The sequence below is a fragment of the Leucopleurus acutus genome, assembly GCF_964270905.1.
Source record: "Leucopleurus acutus genome assembly, chromosome: 18".
NCBI classification, from domain to species: domain Eukaryota; kingdom Metazoa; phylum Chordata; class Mammalia; order Artiodactyla; family Delphinidae; genus Leucopleurus; species Leucopleurus acutus.
This window is the reverse complement of record NC_139160.1, coordinates 64,754,585-64,773,522: the sequence shown is the minus strand read 5'-3', so window position 1 is coordinate 64,773,522 and position 18,938 is coordinate 64,754,585. Positions and strand designations below refer to the sequence as shown.

General features: G+C 38.3%; 1 protein-coding gene across 1 annotated transcript in view; it reads right to left on the bottom strand.

The window, feature by feature from the left end:
* Positions 1–18,938, bottom strand: part of DNAJC3 (DnaJ heat shock protein family (Hsp40) member C3) — an 83,430-nt gene that overhangs the window by 19,658 nt on the left and 44,834 nt on the right. The window contains exons 5-9 of the mRNA XM_082859489.1: positions 14,319–14,471; positions 12,255–12,436; positions 11,696–11,815; positions 6,236–6,341; positions 6,032–6,152 (exon numbers count right to left, since the gene is read on the bottom strand). Of these exons, the coding sequence (XP_082715615.1) occupies positions 6,032–6,152; positions 6,236–6,341; positions 11,696–11,815; positions 12,255–12,436; positions 14,319–14,471 (682 nt within the window). The remainder of the gene's footprint in view (positions 1–6,031; positions 6,153–6,235; positions 6,342–11,695; positions 11,816–12,254; positions 12,437–14,318; positions 14,472–18,938) is intronic.

Sequence of the window (18,938 nt, the reverse complement as noted above, 5' to 3'; positions counted from 1 at the left end):
TTTAACAAGGACCTAGAAGAACTAGAGAGCAAACAAACACTGATGAACAACACAATAAATGAAATTAAAAATTCTCTAGGGGCTTCCCTGGTGGCACAGTGGTTGAGAGTCCGCCTGCCGATGCAGGGGACATCAGCAGTGACCTGGAAGATAAAATAGTGGAAATAACTACTGCAGAGCAGAATAAAGAAATAAGAATGAAAAGAATTGAGTAGAGTCTCAGGGACCTCTGGGACAACAATAAATACACCAACATTTGAATTATAAGGGTCCGAGAAGAAGAAGAGAAAAAGAAAGAGACTGAGAAAACATTTAACTTGAAGAGATTATAGTTGAAAAATTCCCTAATATGGGGAAAAAAATAGTCAATCAAGTCCAGGAAGCACAGAGAGTCCCAAACAGGATAAACCCAAGGGGAAACACTCCAAGACACACATTAATCAAACTATCAAAAACTAAATACAAACAAAAAATATTAAAAGCAGCAAGGGAAGGGCTTCCCTGGTGGCGCAGTGGTTGAGAGTCCGCCTGCCGATGCAGGGGACACGGGTTCGTGCCCCGGTCCGGGAAGATCCCACATGCCGCGGAGCAGCTGGGCCCGTGAGCCATGGCCGCTGAGCCTGCGCGTCTGGAGCCTGTGCTCCGCAACGGGAGAGGCCACAACAGTGAGAGGCCTGTGTACCGCAAAAAAAAAAGAAAGAAAGAAAGAAAAAAAAGCAGCAAGGGAAAAACATCAAATAACATACCTGGGAATCCCCATATGGTTAACAGCTGATCTTTCAGCAGAAACTCTACAAGCCAGAAGGGAGTGGCAAGACATATTAAAAGTGATGAAATGGAAAAACCTACAACCAACATTACTCTACCAAGCAGGATCTCATTCAGATTCGACAGAAAACTTAAAACCTTTATTGACAAGCAAAAGCTAAGAGAATTCAACACCACCACACCAGCTTTACAACAAATGCTAAAGGAACTGCTCTAGGTAGGAAACACAAGAGAAGGAAAAGACCTACAATAACAAACCCAAAACAATTAAGAAAATGGTAATAGGAACACACATATCAATAACTACCTTAAATGTAAATGGATTAAATGCTCCAACCAAAAGACACTGACTGGCTGAATGGATACAAAAAAAGACCCATATATATGATGTCTACAAGAGACCAACTTCAGACCTATGGACCCATACAGACTGAAAGTGAGGGGATGGAAAACGATATTCCACACAAATGGAAATCAAAAGAAAGCTGGAGTAGCAAATCTCGTATCAGACAAAATAGACTTTAAAATAAAGACTATTACGAGAGACAAAATAGGACACTTTGGGATCAATTCAAGAAAGGATCAATTCAAGAAGAAGATATAACAATTGCAAACACTTATGAACCCAATATAAGAGCATCTCAATACATAAGGCAAATGCTAACAGCCATAAAAGGGGATATTGACAGTAACACAATTAACAGTAGTGGAATTAAACACCCCACTTTCACCAATGGACAGATCATCCAAAATAAAAATAAATAAGGAAACACAAACTTTAAATGATACATTAAAAAAAGATGGACTTAATTGATATTTATAGGACATTCCATCCAAAAACAACAGAATACACTTTCTTCTCAAGTGCTCATGGTACATTCTCCAGGATAGATCATATTTTGGGTCACAAAACAAGCCTTGGTAAATTTAAGAAAATTGAAATCGTATCAAGTATCTTTTCCGACCACAATGCTGTAAGACTAGATATCAATTACAGGAAAAAATCTGTAAAAAATACAAATACATGGAGGCTAAACAATACACTACTAAATAACCAACAGATCACTGAAGAAATCAAAGGGGAAATCAAAAAGTACCTAGAAACAAATGATAATGAAAGCACAATGACCCAAAACCCATAGGATGCAGCAAAAGCAGTTCTAAGAGTAAAGTTTATAGCAATACAATCCTACCTCAAGAAAACAAAAAACATCTCAAATAAACAACCTAACCTTACACCTAAAGCAATTAGAGAAAGAAGAACAAGAAAACGCCAAAGTTAGGTGAAGGAAAGAAATCATAAAGATCAGATCAGAAATAAATGAAAAAGAAATGAAGGAAACAATAGCAAAGATCAATAAAACTAAAAGCTGGTTCTTTGAGAAGATAAACAAAATTGATAAACCATTAGCCAGACTCACCAAGAAAAAAAGGAAGAAGACTCAAATCACTAGAATTAGAAATAAAAAAGGAGAAGTAACAACTGACACCGCAGAAATACAAAGGATCATGAGAGTTTAATACAAGCAACTATATGCCAATAAAATGTACAACTTGGAAGGAATGGACAAATTCTTAGAAAAGCACAACCTTCTGAGACTGAACCAGGAAAAACAGAAAATATAAACAGACCAATCACAAGCACTGAAATTGAAACTGATTAAAAATCTTCCAACAAACAAAAGCCCAGGACAAGATGGCTTCACAGGCGAATTCTATCAAACATTTAGAGAAGAGCTAACACCTATCCTTCTCAAACTCTTCCAAAATATAGCAGAGGGAGGAACACTCCCAAACTCATTCTACGAGGTCACCATCACCCTGAAACCAAAACCAGACAAAGATGTCACAAAGAAAGAAAAATACAGGCCAATATCACTGATGAACATAGATGCAAAAATCCTCAACAAAATACTAGCAAACAGAATCCAGCAGCACACGAAAAGGCTCACACACCATGATCAAGTGGGGTTTATCCCAGGAGTGCAAGGATTCTTCAATATATGCAAATCAATCAATGTGATACACCATATTAACAAATTGAAGTAGAAAAACCATATGATCATCTCAAAAGATGCAGAAAAAGCTTTTGGCAAAATTCAACACCCATTTATGATAAAAACCCTCCAGAAAGTAGGCATAGAGGGAATTTACCTCAACATAATAAAGGCCATATATGACAAACCCACAGCCAACATTGTTCTCAATGGTGAAAAACTGAAACCATTTCCTGTAAGATCAGGAACCAGACAAGGTTGTCCAGTCTCACCACTATTATTCAACATAGTTTTGGAAGTTTTAGCCACAGCAATCTGAGAAGAAAAAGAAATAAAAGGAATCCAAATCAGAAAAGAAGATGTAAAGCTGTCACTGTTTGCAGATGACATGATACTACACATAGAGAATCCTAAAGATGCTACCAGAAAACTACTAGAGCCAATCAATGAATTTGGTAAAGGAGCAGGATACAAAATTAATGCCCAGAAATCTCTTGCATTCCTATACACTAATGATAAAAAATCTGAAAGAGAAATTAAGGAAACACTCCCATTTTCCACTGCAACAGAAAGAATAAAATACCTACAAATAAACCTACTTAAGGAAATAAAAGACCTGTATGCAGAAAACTATAAGACACTGATGAAAGAAATTAAAGAGGGTACAAACAGATGGAGAGATATACCATGTTCTTGGACTGGAAGGATCAACATTCTGAAAATGACTATACTACACAAAGTAATCTATAGAGTCAATGCAATCCCTATCAAACTACCAATGGCATTTTTCACAGAACTAGAACAAAAAATTGCACAATTTGTATGGAAACACAAAAGACCACGAATAGCCAAAGCAATCTTGAGGAAAAAACGGAGCTGGAGGAATCAGGCTCCCTGACTGCAGACTATACTACACAGCTACAGTAATCAAGACAGTATGGTACTGGCACAAAAACAGAAATATGGATCAATGGAATAGGATAGAAAGCCCACAGATAAACCCACGAACATACGGTCACCTTATCTTTGATAAAAGAGGCAAGGATATACAATGGAGAAAAGACAGCCTCTTCAATAAGTGTTGCTGGGCAAACTGGACAGCTACATGTAAAAGAATGAAATTAGAACATTCCCTCACACCATACACAAAAATAAACTCAAAATGGATTAAAGACCTAAATGTAAGGCCAGACACTATAAAACTCTTAGAGGAAAACACAGGCAGAACACTCTATGACATAAATCACAGCAAGATCCTTTTTGACCCACCTCCTAGAAAAATGGAAAAAAAACAAAAATAGACAAATGGAACCTAATGAAACTTAAAAGTTTTTACACAGCAAAGGAAACCATAAACGGGATGCAAGGCAACCCTCAGAATGGCAGGAAATATTTGCAAATGAAGGAACTGACAGAGGATTAATCTCCAAAATTTATAAGCAGCTCGTGCAGCTCAATATCAAAAAAAACAAACAACCCAATCCAAAAATGGGCAGAAGACCTAAAGAGACATTTCTCCAAAGAAGATATACAGATATCCAACAAACACATGAAAGGATGCTCAACAACACTAATCATTAGAGAAATGAAAATCAAAACTACAGTGAGGTATCACCTCATACCAATCAGAATGCCCATCAAAAAATCGACAAACAATACATGCTGGAGAAGGTGTGGAGAAAAGGGAATCCTCTTACACTGCTGGTGGGAATGTAAATTGATACAGCCACTATGGAGAACAGTATGGAGGTTCCTTAAAAAAACTAATAATAGAACTACCATGTGACCCAGCAATCCTACTACTGGGCATATACCCTGAGTAAACCATAATTCAAAAAGAGTCATGTACCACAATGTTCATTACAGCACTGTTTACAATAGCCAGGACTTGGAAGCAACCTAAGTGTCCATAGACAGATGAATGGATAAAGAAGATGTGGCACATATATACAATGGAATATTACTCAGCCATAGAAAGAAATGAAATTGAGTTATTTGTAGTGAGGTGGATGGACTTAGAGACTGTCATACAGAGTGAAGTAAGTCAGAAAGAGAAAAAAAAATACCATATGCTAACACATATATATGGAAATCTAAAAAAAAAACAAAATGGTTCTGAAGAACCTAGGGGCATGACAGGAATAAAGACACAGACATAGAGAATGGACTTGAGGACACGGAGAGGGGGAAGGGTAAGCTGGGATGAAGTGAGAGAGTGGCATGGACATATATACACTACCAAATGTAAAATAGATAGCTAGTGGGAAGCAGCCGCATAGCACATTGAGATCAGCTCGGTGCTTTGTGACCACCTCGAGGGGTGGGATAGGGAGGGTGGGAGGGAGACGCAAGAGGAAGGAGATATGGGGATATAAGTATATGTATAGCTGATTCACTTTGTTATAAAGCAGAAACTAACACACCATTGTAAAGCAATTATACTCCAATAAAGATGTTAAAAATAAAGAAAGAAAAGAAAACGCTTTACTTGATTTGAAACAAAAACTTATCATTAAGGGCTCTAAGACTCCTTTTCAAAATCATCTCATTTAAATGTTTATAGCATAATGTCACATGAAAAAGATCACAAAACAAAATATATGAAAAAAATATATATATATATGAAAGGATTCTATACAATTACTGTATTTCTCTTAGTTATCTTCCAAAAATAGGTCACTGCCTTTGTTCAAGGTCCTTACAACATCTAGCAGGAATCTCTCTCTCTGCTACTTCAACTTGAACAAAGTTCGGTAAGCAGGTATCCTAACATTTACTGAACAGCTTAGGGGTCACAGAGGATCATTTTATATTTACGCATGTATGTCTGCTGTAGGTAGAATATATATACTGCATACATGCATAGAATATGTATGCATAAAATACACACTCATACATATGCATAAAGTCTGAAAGGTGTAAATCCAAAACAAGCAGTGATTACCTCTGGATGATATGAGATCTATAATTTAAATTTTCTACCTTGTTATATATTTTTTCTAACTTGTCTCCAACAAAGAAAGTTAAAATTTTTATTTTTATATTCTACTGTACTGGTGTCAACAGCAGAACTCTTTCCTTATATGGTATAGTTTTCATGTTCCACCAAGAAAGAATAATTTTCAGGTTCTCTGCCATTTTTCTAAAATTGCCAACATTTCCAGGTACTCTGGTAAACTTGTTCTAAACAAAAGGATGTTAAACAGGTGCTAATTGCACATATAACAACTTTTAGGTATCGCAAATCAAATTCCTTAAAGATTTACCTTCATCGTACATCTCTTCTATTAAATAGGCCTCTGCTCGGTCTTTCAGAGCGTTCACATTGTCAGGTTCCATCTGTAAAACTTCCGAACACACTCGAATAGCTTCAACAGGCTTCTCATCCTAAAAGTAAGTGTGAGAAAAGAATTTATAGTTGTTTTCCACAATGTCAAGTTTTTACAATTCTGGGAGTGAGTCAACAGTACCTTTGAAAAGCAGTGGCAAATCCTTTCTTTTGAACGAATTGTATACTCAGAAACACTTGGCTCTGTTTTCATGACAGATTCATATTTGCTGGTCGCATCTGTGTATCTGTTAAATGAGCAAATCATGATGAGTAAAAAATGAAATTCTATTTCCAGAGCTAAAGAAATGACCCTCTACTCTTCACTATATGTTAATCAATTGACCTGAATGAGCACATCCCTTCAAAGACTGCTTCTACCTTATTAATCTACAGTAGCAAGGAAGGTTCTCTCTGCAGTTAAGAGTTGGGAGATAACACACATGACCACAGAAAATGTATCTGGATAAATCAAAGCATACCTGTGAGTACCCATCAAACCAAATGATGAATTCTCTACAGAAAAGTGCTCATGATTTTGAAACTGAGGAAAACACTTTGTTAAAGTCCAACTATACAAGGCTTATACTTTCAGCAAAACAGAGATCAGGTTTTCTTTCTTAGTTACTACACACTTTGATGAAATAACAGCGCCCATTACATGTTATATAACAAATATCAATATTCAAATCTAAATACATTGTAATTCCTTGCAGAAGAAACCTGCTTTTTATTTTTTTTGGAGATTTCAACAGTTTTTTATTCACTTAGTTGTGTGTGTATATGTATGTGTGTGTGTAAGTATACGTAGTTTTATATAGTTTTATCACATGTGTAGATTCGTGTAACCATCACCACAATGAAGATACAGCTCTACTCCACCTCTGTAAGGTTCCTTCATGCCATCCCTTTATAGTTACACATCATCCTGCTACCTAACCCTCAGCAATTTCTCATCTGTTTACCATCTCTATAATTTTATTTCATGAATGCTATATAAATGTAATCATACAGTAGGTAACCTTTTTTTAAAAAATTTTATTTATTTTTGGCTGCATTGGGTCTTCGTTGCCACACGCGGACTTTTCTCTAGCTGTGGCGAGCGGGGGCTATTCTTCATTGCGGTGCACGGGCTTCTCATTGCAGTGGCTTCTCTTGTTGAGAAGCATGGGCTGTAGGCGCACGGGCTTCAGTAGTTGTGGCACGCGGGCTCAGTAGTTGTGGCGCACAGGCTTAGTTACTCCGTGGACAAGAAACCTGCTTAAATTCCCAACATTACTAGCTTTCTAAGAACAATAAAAGCTATTTCAGCATTTTTTTAAACCGGTGGAAAGTACTAGTCATGGTATGCATTGTTACTCTCCTCATTAATGGCAAACTGTTGGGTTGGCCAAAAGGTTCGTTCAGTTTTTTCCGTAAGATGGCTCTAGTAGCACTTAGTTGTCTTTAACTTCATTTGAAACAATTATGTTAGACTGTATGTGACAGCTGTCATATCAGTGTGCATTTAAAAAAAGATCAAAATTGGTGGGCTTCCCTGGTGGCGCAGTGGTTGAGAGTCTGCCTGCCGATGCAGGGGATACGGGCTCGTGCCCTGGTCCGGCAAGATCCCACATGCCGCGGAGCAGCTGGGCCCCGTGAGCCATGGCCACTGAGCCTGCACGTCCGGAGCCTGTGCTCCGCAACGGGAGAGGCCACAACAGGGAGAGGCCTGCATACCGCAAAAAAAAAAAATTGGTGAATTTTTGTGTAGCCATTTTAATGTTGAAGATGGAAGGAAAAAAGCAACATTTTCAGCATATTATGCTTTATTATTTCAAGAAAGGTAAAAATGCAACTGAAATGCACAAAAAGTTTTGTGCAGTGTATGGAGAAGGTGCTGTGACCGACTGAACATGTCAAAAGTGGTTTGTGAAGTTTCATGCTGGAGGTTTCTCACTGGATGATGCTCCACGGTCGGGTAGACCAGTTAAAGTTGACAGCGATCAAATAGAAACAAAAACTGAGAGCAGTCAACATTATACCATGCGGGAGATAGCCAACATACTCAAAATATCCAAATCAAATGTTGAAAATCGTTTGCGCCAGCTTGGTTATGTGAATCACTTTGATGTTTCGGTTCCACGTAAGTTAAGCGAAAAAAACCTTCTTGACCATATTTCCACATGCAATTCTCAACTGAAACGTAATGAAAACGTTCCATTTTTAAAACAAACTGTGACGGGCGATGAAAAGTGGATACTGTACAGTAATGTAGAACGGAAGAGATCGTGGGGCAAGCGAAATGCATCACCACCAACTACACCAAAGGCCGGTCTTCATCCAAAGAAGATGATGTTGTGTATACGGTGGGATTGGAAGGGAGTCCTCTATTATGAGCTCCTTCTGGAAAACCAAACGATTAATTCCAACAAGTACTGCTCCCAATTAGACCAACTGAAAGCAGCACTCCACGAAAAGCGTCCAGAATTAATCAACAGAAAACACATAATCTTCCATCAGGATAACACAAGACCGCATATGTTTCTTTGATGACCAGGCAAAAACTGTTACAGCTTGGCTGGGAAGTCCTGATTCATCCACCATATTCACCAGACATTGCACCTTCAGATTTTCATTTATTCCGGTCTTTACAAAATTCTGTTAACAGAAAAAATTTCAATTCCCTGGAAGACTGTAAAAGGCACCTGGAACAGTTCTTTGCTCAAAAAGATAAAAAGGTTTTGGTAGATGGAATTATGACGTTGCCTGAAAAATGGCAGAAGGTAGTGGAAAAAAAGGGTGAACACGTTGTTCAATAACGTTCTTGGTGAAAATGAAAAATGTGTCTTTTATTTTTAGTTAAAAAACCGAAGGCACTTTTTGGCCCACCCAACGCAAGCTACATTTACATGCCATTGTGGCACATTATTCCCAAACTGCTGCAATCTTCAAATTTAAATGCCACTGTATTAAAATATAGGTTTAAATACAAAACTTAAAGCAAAAGCTAGACATCAATGTCAAAATCCTAGTTGGGATACTGTTCTATAGATTTCCAAGATGGTACAATTGTAGGAAATTATACAGAGTATGCGAGACCTCACTCTATTTCTTAAAACTATGTGTGAAACTACAATTAGAAATTAAAAGTTCAATTAGAAAATAAGGGCTTCCCTGGTGGCGCAAGTGGTTGGGAGTCCACCTGCTGATGCAGGGGACTTGGGTTCGTGCCCCGGTCCGGGAAGATCCCACATGCCGCGGAGTGGCTGGGCCCGTGAGCCATGGCCACTGGGCCTGCGCGTCCGGAGCCTGTGCTCCGCAACGGGAGAGGCCACAGCAGTGAGACGCCTGCGTACCGCAAAAAAAAAAAAAAAAAAGAAAAAGAAAATAATGCATTTCACTTTAAAAAAAACAAAAAAAGGTAGCTTCTGGAAAGGTGGAGTAGATGTACCTTCCCCAATTCCTCTAGCTAGATACCTTTGTAAATATCCTGGACATTATATGTCCTTTTTTTAATATGAAAAGAATCAGAAAGGGCGAGACAAGAAAATTACGGTCCCACCCCCACCAATATCAGCAGGTCAACTGGAGAGCCTAGACTTCTTCCCTGGTGAGCCTGTAATGAGGTGTGTCCACACCCAAGCAAGGTGGTGTCAGAGAATGCCACGTTGGGAGCCAGAACTTTCATCCATGGCCAGAACTGAGTCCCCAAAACTCTTACCCACACCAAGCAGTAGTGACAATCCCACACCTCAAATAGCAATGAAGGCCAAGTGGGAAACTTCTACCTCAATCTGGCAGTTAACGAGGTTGTGCCTACCCCCCAGGCCCTCATGCTCACTTTGCTGGAACAATGTCAGGAAAAGCCACCCAAAACAGAAGATTTAAATAAAATACAGTATCATAAAATGAACATATCCAGGTTTCCATTAAAAACTAATCATCAGGGCTTCCCTGGTGGCGCAGTGGTTGGGGGTCCGCCTGCCGATGCAGGGGACACGGGTTCGTACCCCAGTCCGGGAAGATCCCACATGCCACGGGGTGGCTGGGCCCGTGAGCCATGGCCGCTGAGCCTGCGCATCTGGAGCCTGTGCTCCGCAATGGGAGAGGCCCGTGTACCGCAAAAAAAACAAACAAACTAATCATCATACCAAGAAACAGGAAGATCTCAAACCAACACCAAGAGGATAGAGATGTTAAAGCAGCCATGAAAAAAGCAGCAATTAACAAACATGCTTAAAGTAAATGAAAAAATAGAATGCCTCAGCAAAGAAATGGAAAGTCTCAGCAAAGAAATAGAAGATATGAACATTCCAAATAGAATTTTTAGAACTGAAAAGTATAAAAACTGAAATAAATTGCTCACCACATGTGCTCAAGAGCAGAATGTAGGGGACAGAGAAAAGAATCAGTGAATTGGAACAATAGAAATTACCAAATCTGAACAACAGAGAAAATGAACTGAAAAAGAAAAATAAACAGAGCCTCAGGGACTGTAGGGCTAAAACAAAAACTCTAACATTTATGTTAATTAGAGTCTAAGAAGGAAAACAGAGAGAGGGCAGGGCTGAAAAAGTACTCCCAGAAATAATGGCTGGAAACTTCCCAAAATTTGACAAGAGACATAAACCTACATATTCTAGAAGCTAAGGATACGCCAAACAGGATAAACACAAAGAAATCCATGCTGAGATATATCATAATTAAACTTCTGAAAACTAAAGACAAGGAAATAATCTGAAAAGCGGTCAGAGGAAAATAACTCCTTATCTTTAGGGAAAAAACAATTAGAATGACAATGGATTTCTCATCAGGAACCATGGAAGCCAGAAAGAAATGGCACAATATTTTTCAGCTGCTGTAACAAAAGAACTGTTAACCCAGAATCCTGTACTGAGAGGAAATGTCTGCATACTCTGTATACATCGCTATCGCTCTAGATGTATATTACCTTTTAATAATCAATTTATGTGCCTGTCTCCCACACTAAACTACCAGCGTCTTAAGACCAAACACTACTATTCATATTCATTTCTGCACCCCCCAGTACATAGTCAGTTCCTGATACAGGAAAAATTCAGTAAATAGTTGGTGAAATATAAAATAAATCTGCTGGTAAGAATATTATGCAGGGACTTCCCTGGTGGCACAGTGGTAAGAATCCGTCTGCCAGGACACGGGTTTGAGCCCTGGTTCTGGAAGATCCCACATGCCGCGGAGCAACTAAGCCCGCGTGCCACAACTACTGAGGCCGCGCACCTGGAGCCTGTGCTCTCAACAAAAGAAGCCACCGCAATGAGAAGCCCGCGCACCACAACAACCCCGCTGGCTGCAACTAGAGAAAGCCCACATGCATCAACGAAGACCCAACACAGCTGAAAATAAACAAATAAACGAACTGTAAATAAACAAATTTAAAAAAGAATACTATGTAGTTACCATTATTTATATTCTGCCTTATTCAAAAAGTGTACAATTGTAGTTTTGCTAAGGCTCAATGCCATCTAAGATACTCCACCCTCAACGGCAAGAAGTAAGAGCAAGCAGTTCAGTTGTTCTTTTGTGGCCACAACCAGACATATGAGGGAAGGTGAGATCCTCTACACAAGCATAGTCTTACCTGCCTTCTTTGATGAGCTCTTCAGCTGACTTAATCAGCTTATTAAGTTTCTTGACTTGTTTATAGTGTGCAAAACACCTTTTATGATCCTGGTCAAGTTTAAGACATTCACGAACTTCACTGTTCATGGATTAAAAAAAGGAAAATACTCCAAGTAAAAATAATCAATAAATCATTTTTCATACTAAATATAGAAATCACAACAAAAGGTATTTTTTGTCTGTAACAATTAAAATATACTGACAATAATTTATCATACACTGTTATATACGACATTGTATTATGCACACACATTTATTAATTCTAGTTCAAATGACTTAAGTAGAGATATATAACAAACACTATTTTGCTTCTGCAAATGTAATACCCTCCTATTTATTATTTCATGAAGTATGAAAAGAACTAATGTGGAAGCAGAATAACTTAAGAGATAACACAAAATTATAGATATATAAAAAAGCCTTAACCATAATTTTATTAAAGTTAAAAAGAAAATGGGAGTATTCTCTTACTGCAAACAATAAAAAGATGAGGAGATGTGTATGTTACTAGAACTGACCTGAGAGAGAGTTCATGGTCTCCTAGCTCATAGTACAGTGTGCTGATTTTATAAAATGCCTCAGTATTATCATTCTTCAATTTTGATGCAGCTTTTAAGTCACTTATCGCTTTCCTAGGTTCCCCTTCTTTTATAAAACATTCAGCTCGAAGTTCCCGTAATTCTGCATCCCAAACACAAACCTTGAGAAACAAAAGAACTAGACTTAAAGAAACAGTAAATTATGCACATTCATACTTGCACCTATTTTATCTACATATTTATCAACATAAAACATCCTCAATTAATGTGATGACTCCTATATTGTAAGTAATATTAAAAAGTCTAATACAATTTAGATGTGACAAAAATAATGAGATGTGACAAAATAATTTCTCCGAAGATGTCTTAAATAAATTCCAATGGGGTAAGGGATATATGTACTAACAAGGCCCTTTTCCTACCCCTTTCAGTTATATAATTCTAAAACACTGAAAGTAAGAAAACATGGTATTTACTATTAGAAGGTGGTTCCCAGTGAAGTATATTTGATTTTTTTATATAAATTTATTTATTTTATTTAATTTTTTATTTTTGGCCGTGTTGGGTCTTCGTTGCTGCACATGGGCTTTTCTCCAGTTGTGGCGAGTGGGACCACTCTTTGCTGCATTGTGCGGGCTTCTCATTGCGGTGGCCTCTCCTCTCCTATTGCAAAGCAAGGGCTCTAGGCACGTGGGCTTCAGTAGTTGTGATACGCGGGTTCTAGAGTGCAGGCTCAGCAGTTGCGCACGGGCTCAGCTGCTCTGCAGCATGTGGGATCTTCCCAGACCAGGGCTCGAACCCGTGTCCCCTGCATTGGCAGGTGGATTCTTAACCACTGTGCCACCAGGGAAGCCCTACTGTATTTGATTTTGAAGAGAATATTTTCTAACTGGATTTTTGTAGTTAACAATTCTAATTTCTAGTCTCAAAAAATAAAATCTAGGCTCTAAATTCACAAAATATTTTTATTCTACCAGTAACTATATTGAATGATCTTTTACAAAATGTTACCTCTTTGAAATTAAATCCGCATATCACAAAAATAAAGAGAAAAACAATGTGAGAAGGCTGAAGCTTCACTGTTTCCATTTCATCAAAAAGTTGACAACGTTCAGTACACCACTAGTATTCTTCAAAATGTAAACCCAAATGCTCACCAATAAGACCTGTGTAAGTGTCTTTATATATTTCTTAGAGCTGTATTAAAGTCATGTCAACTTTTCACAGAGTAAGATATCAAAATCAACATTGTATATAAACTAAATACAACAAGCTAGGTCAAGATGGATAGACTCATTACTGGAAGGTGAAAATCATAAATTTGTATTTCCTTGATAAAGCATTAACAAAATAATTTAGTAAACCGTGAATTCCACTGGGCATCACACAATTTCCTCTATAAAACTATCAAAAAGTGGCCATTCTACATACATCGAGTTTATTGCCAAGATTAGACTACACAAAGTGCTATGAAAATGATAAATAAATATGAATTATGACTGCTTCCATTTGAATATTATTTTAGACTTCCTTCTGAAACCATTACATCCTTTGTCATTAAGTCCTTGCTGAGGCAGACTTAGACTTCCCTATCTAGAACCCTCTGGATCCTATCAACTCTTCATCTGCCTTCTTCCCTAGAAACTTCTCACTCTAAACACTCATCTTTCCTCCCAAACATCATTTTTCCTTTTTCTTCAACCAACTCTTTCATCTTTTACCCCATTAACTAACCCCTAGAGTTTTCTTGCCCTGCCCCCCCAAATGCAAAATCAAACACAAAACAGCAAAGCAGGCAATGTACAAAAATATGCAACTCCCACTCCATAGCACCTTCAGTATATTTACTGAAAATTTCAGTCCCAAATTTTGTTCTGTATAAACACCATCTTTCAATTAGGAGCTGAAAACCCCAGGGTCAATCTGACTTTATGCTATCTAGGTTTTTTGTGGTATATAACATGTCAAAGTATATACACATACCTTATAGTAAAAAGCAGTAAGTGTTAGGCATGTCAGCTGCAAGAGCAAAAAAAAACTTACCTCTAAAACCTTATCAAGGAAGGTTATAGCAGCAATATAATCTGAGCTTTCAAAAGCATCAAGTGCTTGTGAACGCAAATGCTGCATTTCATCAGATTTGATAAGTTGGGACTGGGCTTCTTTTTCTTCATTTTCACTTGGATTTGATTTGAGCTATAACAATAATAAGAAATTAAACAGGGTTTTCAATCTCTTGAGTGTAACAACCATAATATACAATGATCTGACCCTTCCAAACACTCAAGTTCATCGGGGGAAAGGGGTAAGGAGACACTGGCACAACTGGCTTCTCCAATGACTCGTCCCCTGGTGCTGATCACTGCGGGAAGCAGCAGCAAAGGCATCCTTATTCCCACCAATACGGTGCACGAGAGCAAGCAGTGGAGCTAGAGTCAAAACAGCTGGGTCGCCAAAACTTCCCGGGAAGCAGATATATTTAGGAATGTGAAAAGGTAGAGAAGAATGAAGAAAAGCACCTTTCTCACTTTCTTACATATAGCTCTGCAGAAAAACTTGAGTTTTATGTGTTTTGCCTTCTAATTATATTTCTTAAGTATTTATTTTTAAGTATAAAATAATTTTATCACAATAATGAAGAGCATAGGGAAACTGAAGGAGAGGGCAGTTTTTTAGAGGTTATAAGATAAAAAAGATTTGATACCAGAGGGTTTGAGGTATAATAAGAAAGGAAGACTTTACAGGGAAAAATAAGAGAGTAATATCTTATTTAAAGGCTTATGACATGATTTTAGGAGGTTCACACATTGACTCTTTTATTAAACATCTTTATCAAGGTATACTTTATATACCATAAAATTCACTCATTTTGACTAAGCAATTTCATGATTTTTAATAAACTTACAAAGTATGCAACCATTATCACAGTTTTAGACCATTTCTGTCACCTCAATAAAATCCCTTGTGTCTGCTTACAGTTCATTCCTGCCCCCAGGTTGGCCTCATATGCAGTCAACTCTTAACAATTTCTTCCTCCAGATGGAAAAATCTTAAGCCTAACGGCACAGAAAAATTGCATGCCTACATTAAAAAGCTACTGATTTTGGGCTTCCCTGGTGGCGCAGTGGTTGAGAGTCCGCCTGCCAATGCAGGGGACACGGGTTCGTGCCCCGGTCCAGGAAGATCTCACATGCCGCAGAGCGGCTAGGCCCGTGAACCATGGCCGATGGGCCTGCGCGTCCAGAGCCTGTGCTCTGCAACGGGAGAGGCCACAACAGTGAGAGGCCCGCGTACCGCAAAAAAAAATAAATAAAATAAATAATAAACAAAAAGCTACTGATTTTTTGGAAAGATTTTTCTTTAAGATTAGTTTCTATGTGATAATTCCTGAAATCTAATATTCCTACTAAGATGGGAATTGTAGTTAATGGGCTCCCGTTTTGGGTGAAGTACAGACACCAGTAGGTTATTTCTAGAAATACCTCCCCTTCGGTTGACCGATCACACTGCTTCCCCTTCAGTGGACTCATGTTTTAAAAACACCCCCAGTAGCTACCTGGTAGAAGAGAATACCCCGAATGAGAAAACTTAGGAATATTAGTTCTTGGTGAAGGGACTGTATTTCTCCATTTTGTTTTTTGGATATTTTAGGTATTCTTTTCTGTCTGTTTAATCTTTGGCTTTTGAAGGAATGGCTAGGACTCCAAGCATTCATAGGTCACTGGGAAATGGCAACCTTAGCTCACTATGGAGGAGGATTTTCCCTGCATGACTGAATTTACAAGTTGAAGGAAGCTACTTTGGGCTATGGAATACCTGTCTTTGCTTTAGCATCCTCGGGGTAGTCTTGAATATTTTTAATAAACCACGCTGGAAGGAGTATAAGTGTATATGTGCTGTCACTTTGCTCTGGGTAAAAGTAGATGTTTAGTGATAACTTGTTTCCACGATGATGATGATGATGATGATGATGATGATGTGTCAGGTATCCAGCATTATAATTCAACATCTGTATACACTACAAAGTGATCACTCCCACAAGTCTAGTTACCATTCATCATTATACAGCCGACCCCCTTCACCCATTATACCCAACTCCCAACCCCCATCCCCTTCAGTAACCACTAATCTATTCTCTGCAACTATGAATAAATTTCATTTTGTTTGTTCATTTGTTTGTCTTTTTAGACTCCACATGAGTGAAATCATACAGTATTTGTCTTTCTCCATCTGATTTATTTTACTTAGCCTAATACACTCAAGATCCATCCATATCGTCACAAATGGAAGGATTTCTTTTTTATAGCTGAATAGTATTCCACTGCATATACATACTACATCTTATTTTTTTTTTATTTTTTATTTTTTTGCAGTACACAGGCCTCTCACTGTTGTGGCCCCTCCCATTGTGGAGCACAGGCTCCGGACACGCAGGCTCAGTGGCCATGGCTCTTGGGCCTAGCCGCTCCGTGGCATGTGGGATCTTCCCAGACCGGGGCACAAACCCGTGTCCCCTGCATTGGCAGGCAAACTCTCAACCACTGCGCCACCAGGGAAGCCCCTACATCTTATTTGTTCATCCATCAATGGACACTTAGGTTGTTTCCATATCTTGGCTATTGTAAATAATGCTGCAGTGGACATAGAGGGGGGCATATATATTGGTAAGTTGTTTCCTATATGTACACTACTGCCCCCTTTTGGACAGAATGTATTAGAGACTGCCTCTTCTGGATGGAATTTGCATCTTTTCTCTCCCAAACTTTTACAGTCTATTCTCTTCAACACAATCTTTCTTGTAGGAAGGTGAGGGAGGGGAAGGCCCTAAACCTCGAGGGTGAGAATGGAGGGCTCAGCCTCACTCCATGGTCAAATAATGGGAATGGGAAAGAAGGAGTGAACTCTGGTCATCTGGGCTTCTTTGGGGTTGGGAGGGAAAAGAAGAGGGGAAGATTCTTCCAGGGAGGTAAGAAAGGAGTCTGAGGAACAAACTAAGGGCATATAACTCAGGAGAGTTTCAAAGAGGGTTAAGTGAGATGAAGCTTTTCACTCTTATCCCAAGGTTGCTGACTCCTCCCAACTGCCCTCTCATGTTCTGGGATACTTACCCGTGGAGAGTGAACCCTACTGATATTTCCCTCCCTCCTTTTGACATGTTTCTTGATATCCCTTCTTTTCTTTGGTGCTTTACATTTCTGACTCTTTCAGCCAAACCTCTATCTGTAACAGTACTTTATTTCTTATTAACCATAGTCACTATCTTTTGGAGAAAAAATCATAATAATGAACATAGATGCAAAAATCGTCCACAAAATGCTAGCAAACTGATTCCAGCAACACACTGAAAGGCTCATACACCATGATCAAGTGGGGTTTATTCCAGGGATGCAAGGAGTTTTCAACATCTGCAAATCAATACAATATACCACATTGACAAGTTAAAGAATAAAAACTATATGATCATCTCAACAGATACAGAAAAGACTTGTTAAAATTCAACATCCACTTGTGATTAAAAAAACTCTTCAGAAAGTGGGCATAGAGGGAACATACCTCAACATAATAAAGGTCACACATGACAAACCCACAGCCAACATCACACGCAATGGTGAAAAGCTGAAAGCGTTTCCTCTCAGATCAGGAACAAGACAAGGATGTCCACTCTCACCACTTTTATTCAAGTCCTAGCCACAGCAATCAGAGAAGAAAAACAAATAGAAGGAATCCAAAATGGAAAAGAAGAAGTAAAACTGTCACTGTTTGCAGACAACATGAGGCTATACACAGAAAATCCTACACATGCTACCAGAAAACTACTAGAGCTCATCAATGAATTTGGTAAAGTTACTGAACACAAGATTAATATAAATAAATCTGTTGAATTTCTATATACTAGCAATGAAATATCAGAAACAGAAATTAAGGAAACAATCCCATTAACTATCACATCAAAAAGAATAAAATATCTAGGAATAACCCTACCTAAAGAGGCAACAGACCTGTACTCTGAGAACTCTAAGATGTTAATGAAAGAAACTGAAGACGACATAGATGGAAATATACACCATGTTCTTGGACTGGAAGAATTAACATGGTTAAAACAACCATAGAACCCAAGGCAATCTACAGATTCAATGCAACCCCTATCAAATTACCAACGGCATTTTTCACAGAACTAGAACAAAAATTTTTTTAATTTGTATAGAAACACAAAAAACCTCAAATAACCAAAACAATCTTGAGAGAGAATGGAGCTGGAGGAATCACACTCCCTAACTTCAGACTATATTAAAAAACTACAGTAATTAAAACAGTGTGGTACTGGCACAAAAAACAGAAATATAGATCAATGGAACAAGATAGAAAGCCCAGAAATAAACCCATGCACTTATGGTCAATTAATCTACAACAAAGGAGGCAAGAATATACAATGGAGAAAAGACAGCCTCTTCAATAAGTGGTGCTGGGAAAACTGTGGACAGCTACATGTAAAAGACTGAAATTAGAACATTCCCTAACACTAAATACAAAAATAAACTCAAAATGGATTAAAGACCTAAATGTGAGACCAGAAACTATAAAACTCCTGGAGGAAAATGGAGGCAAAACACTCCTTGACATAAATTCCAGCAATACTTCTTGGATCCATCTCCCAGAGTAATG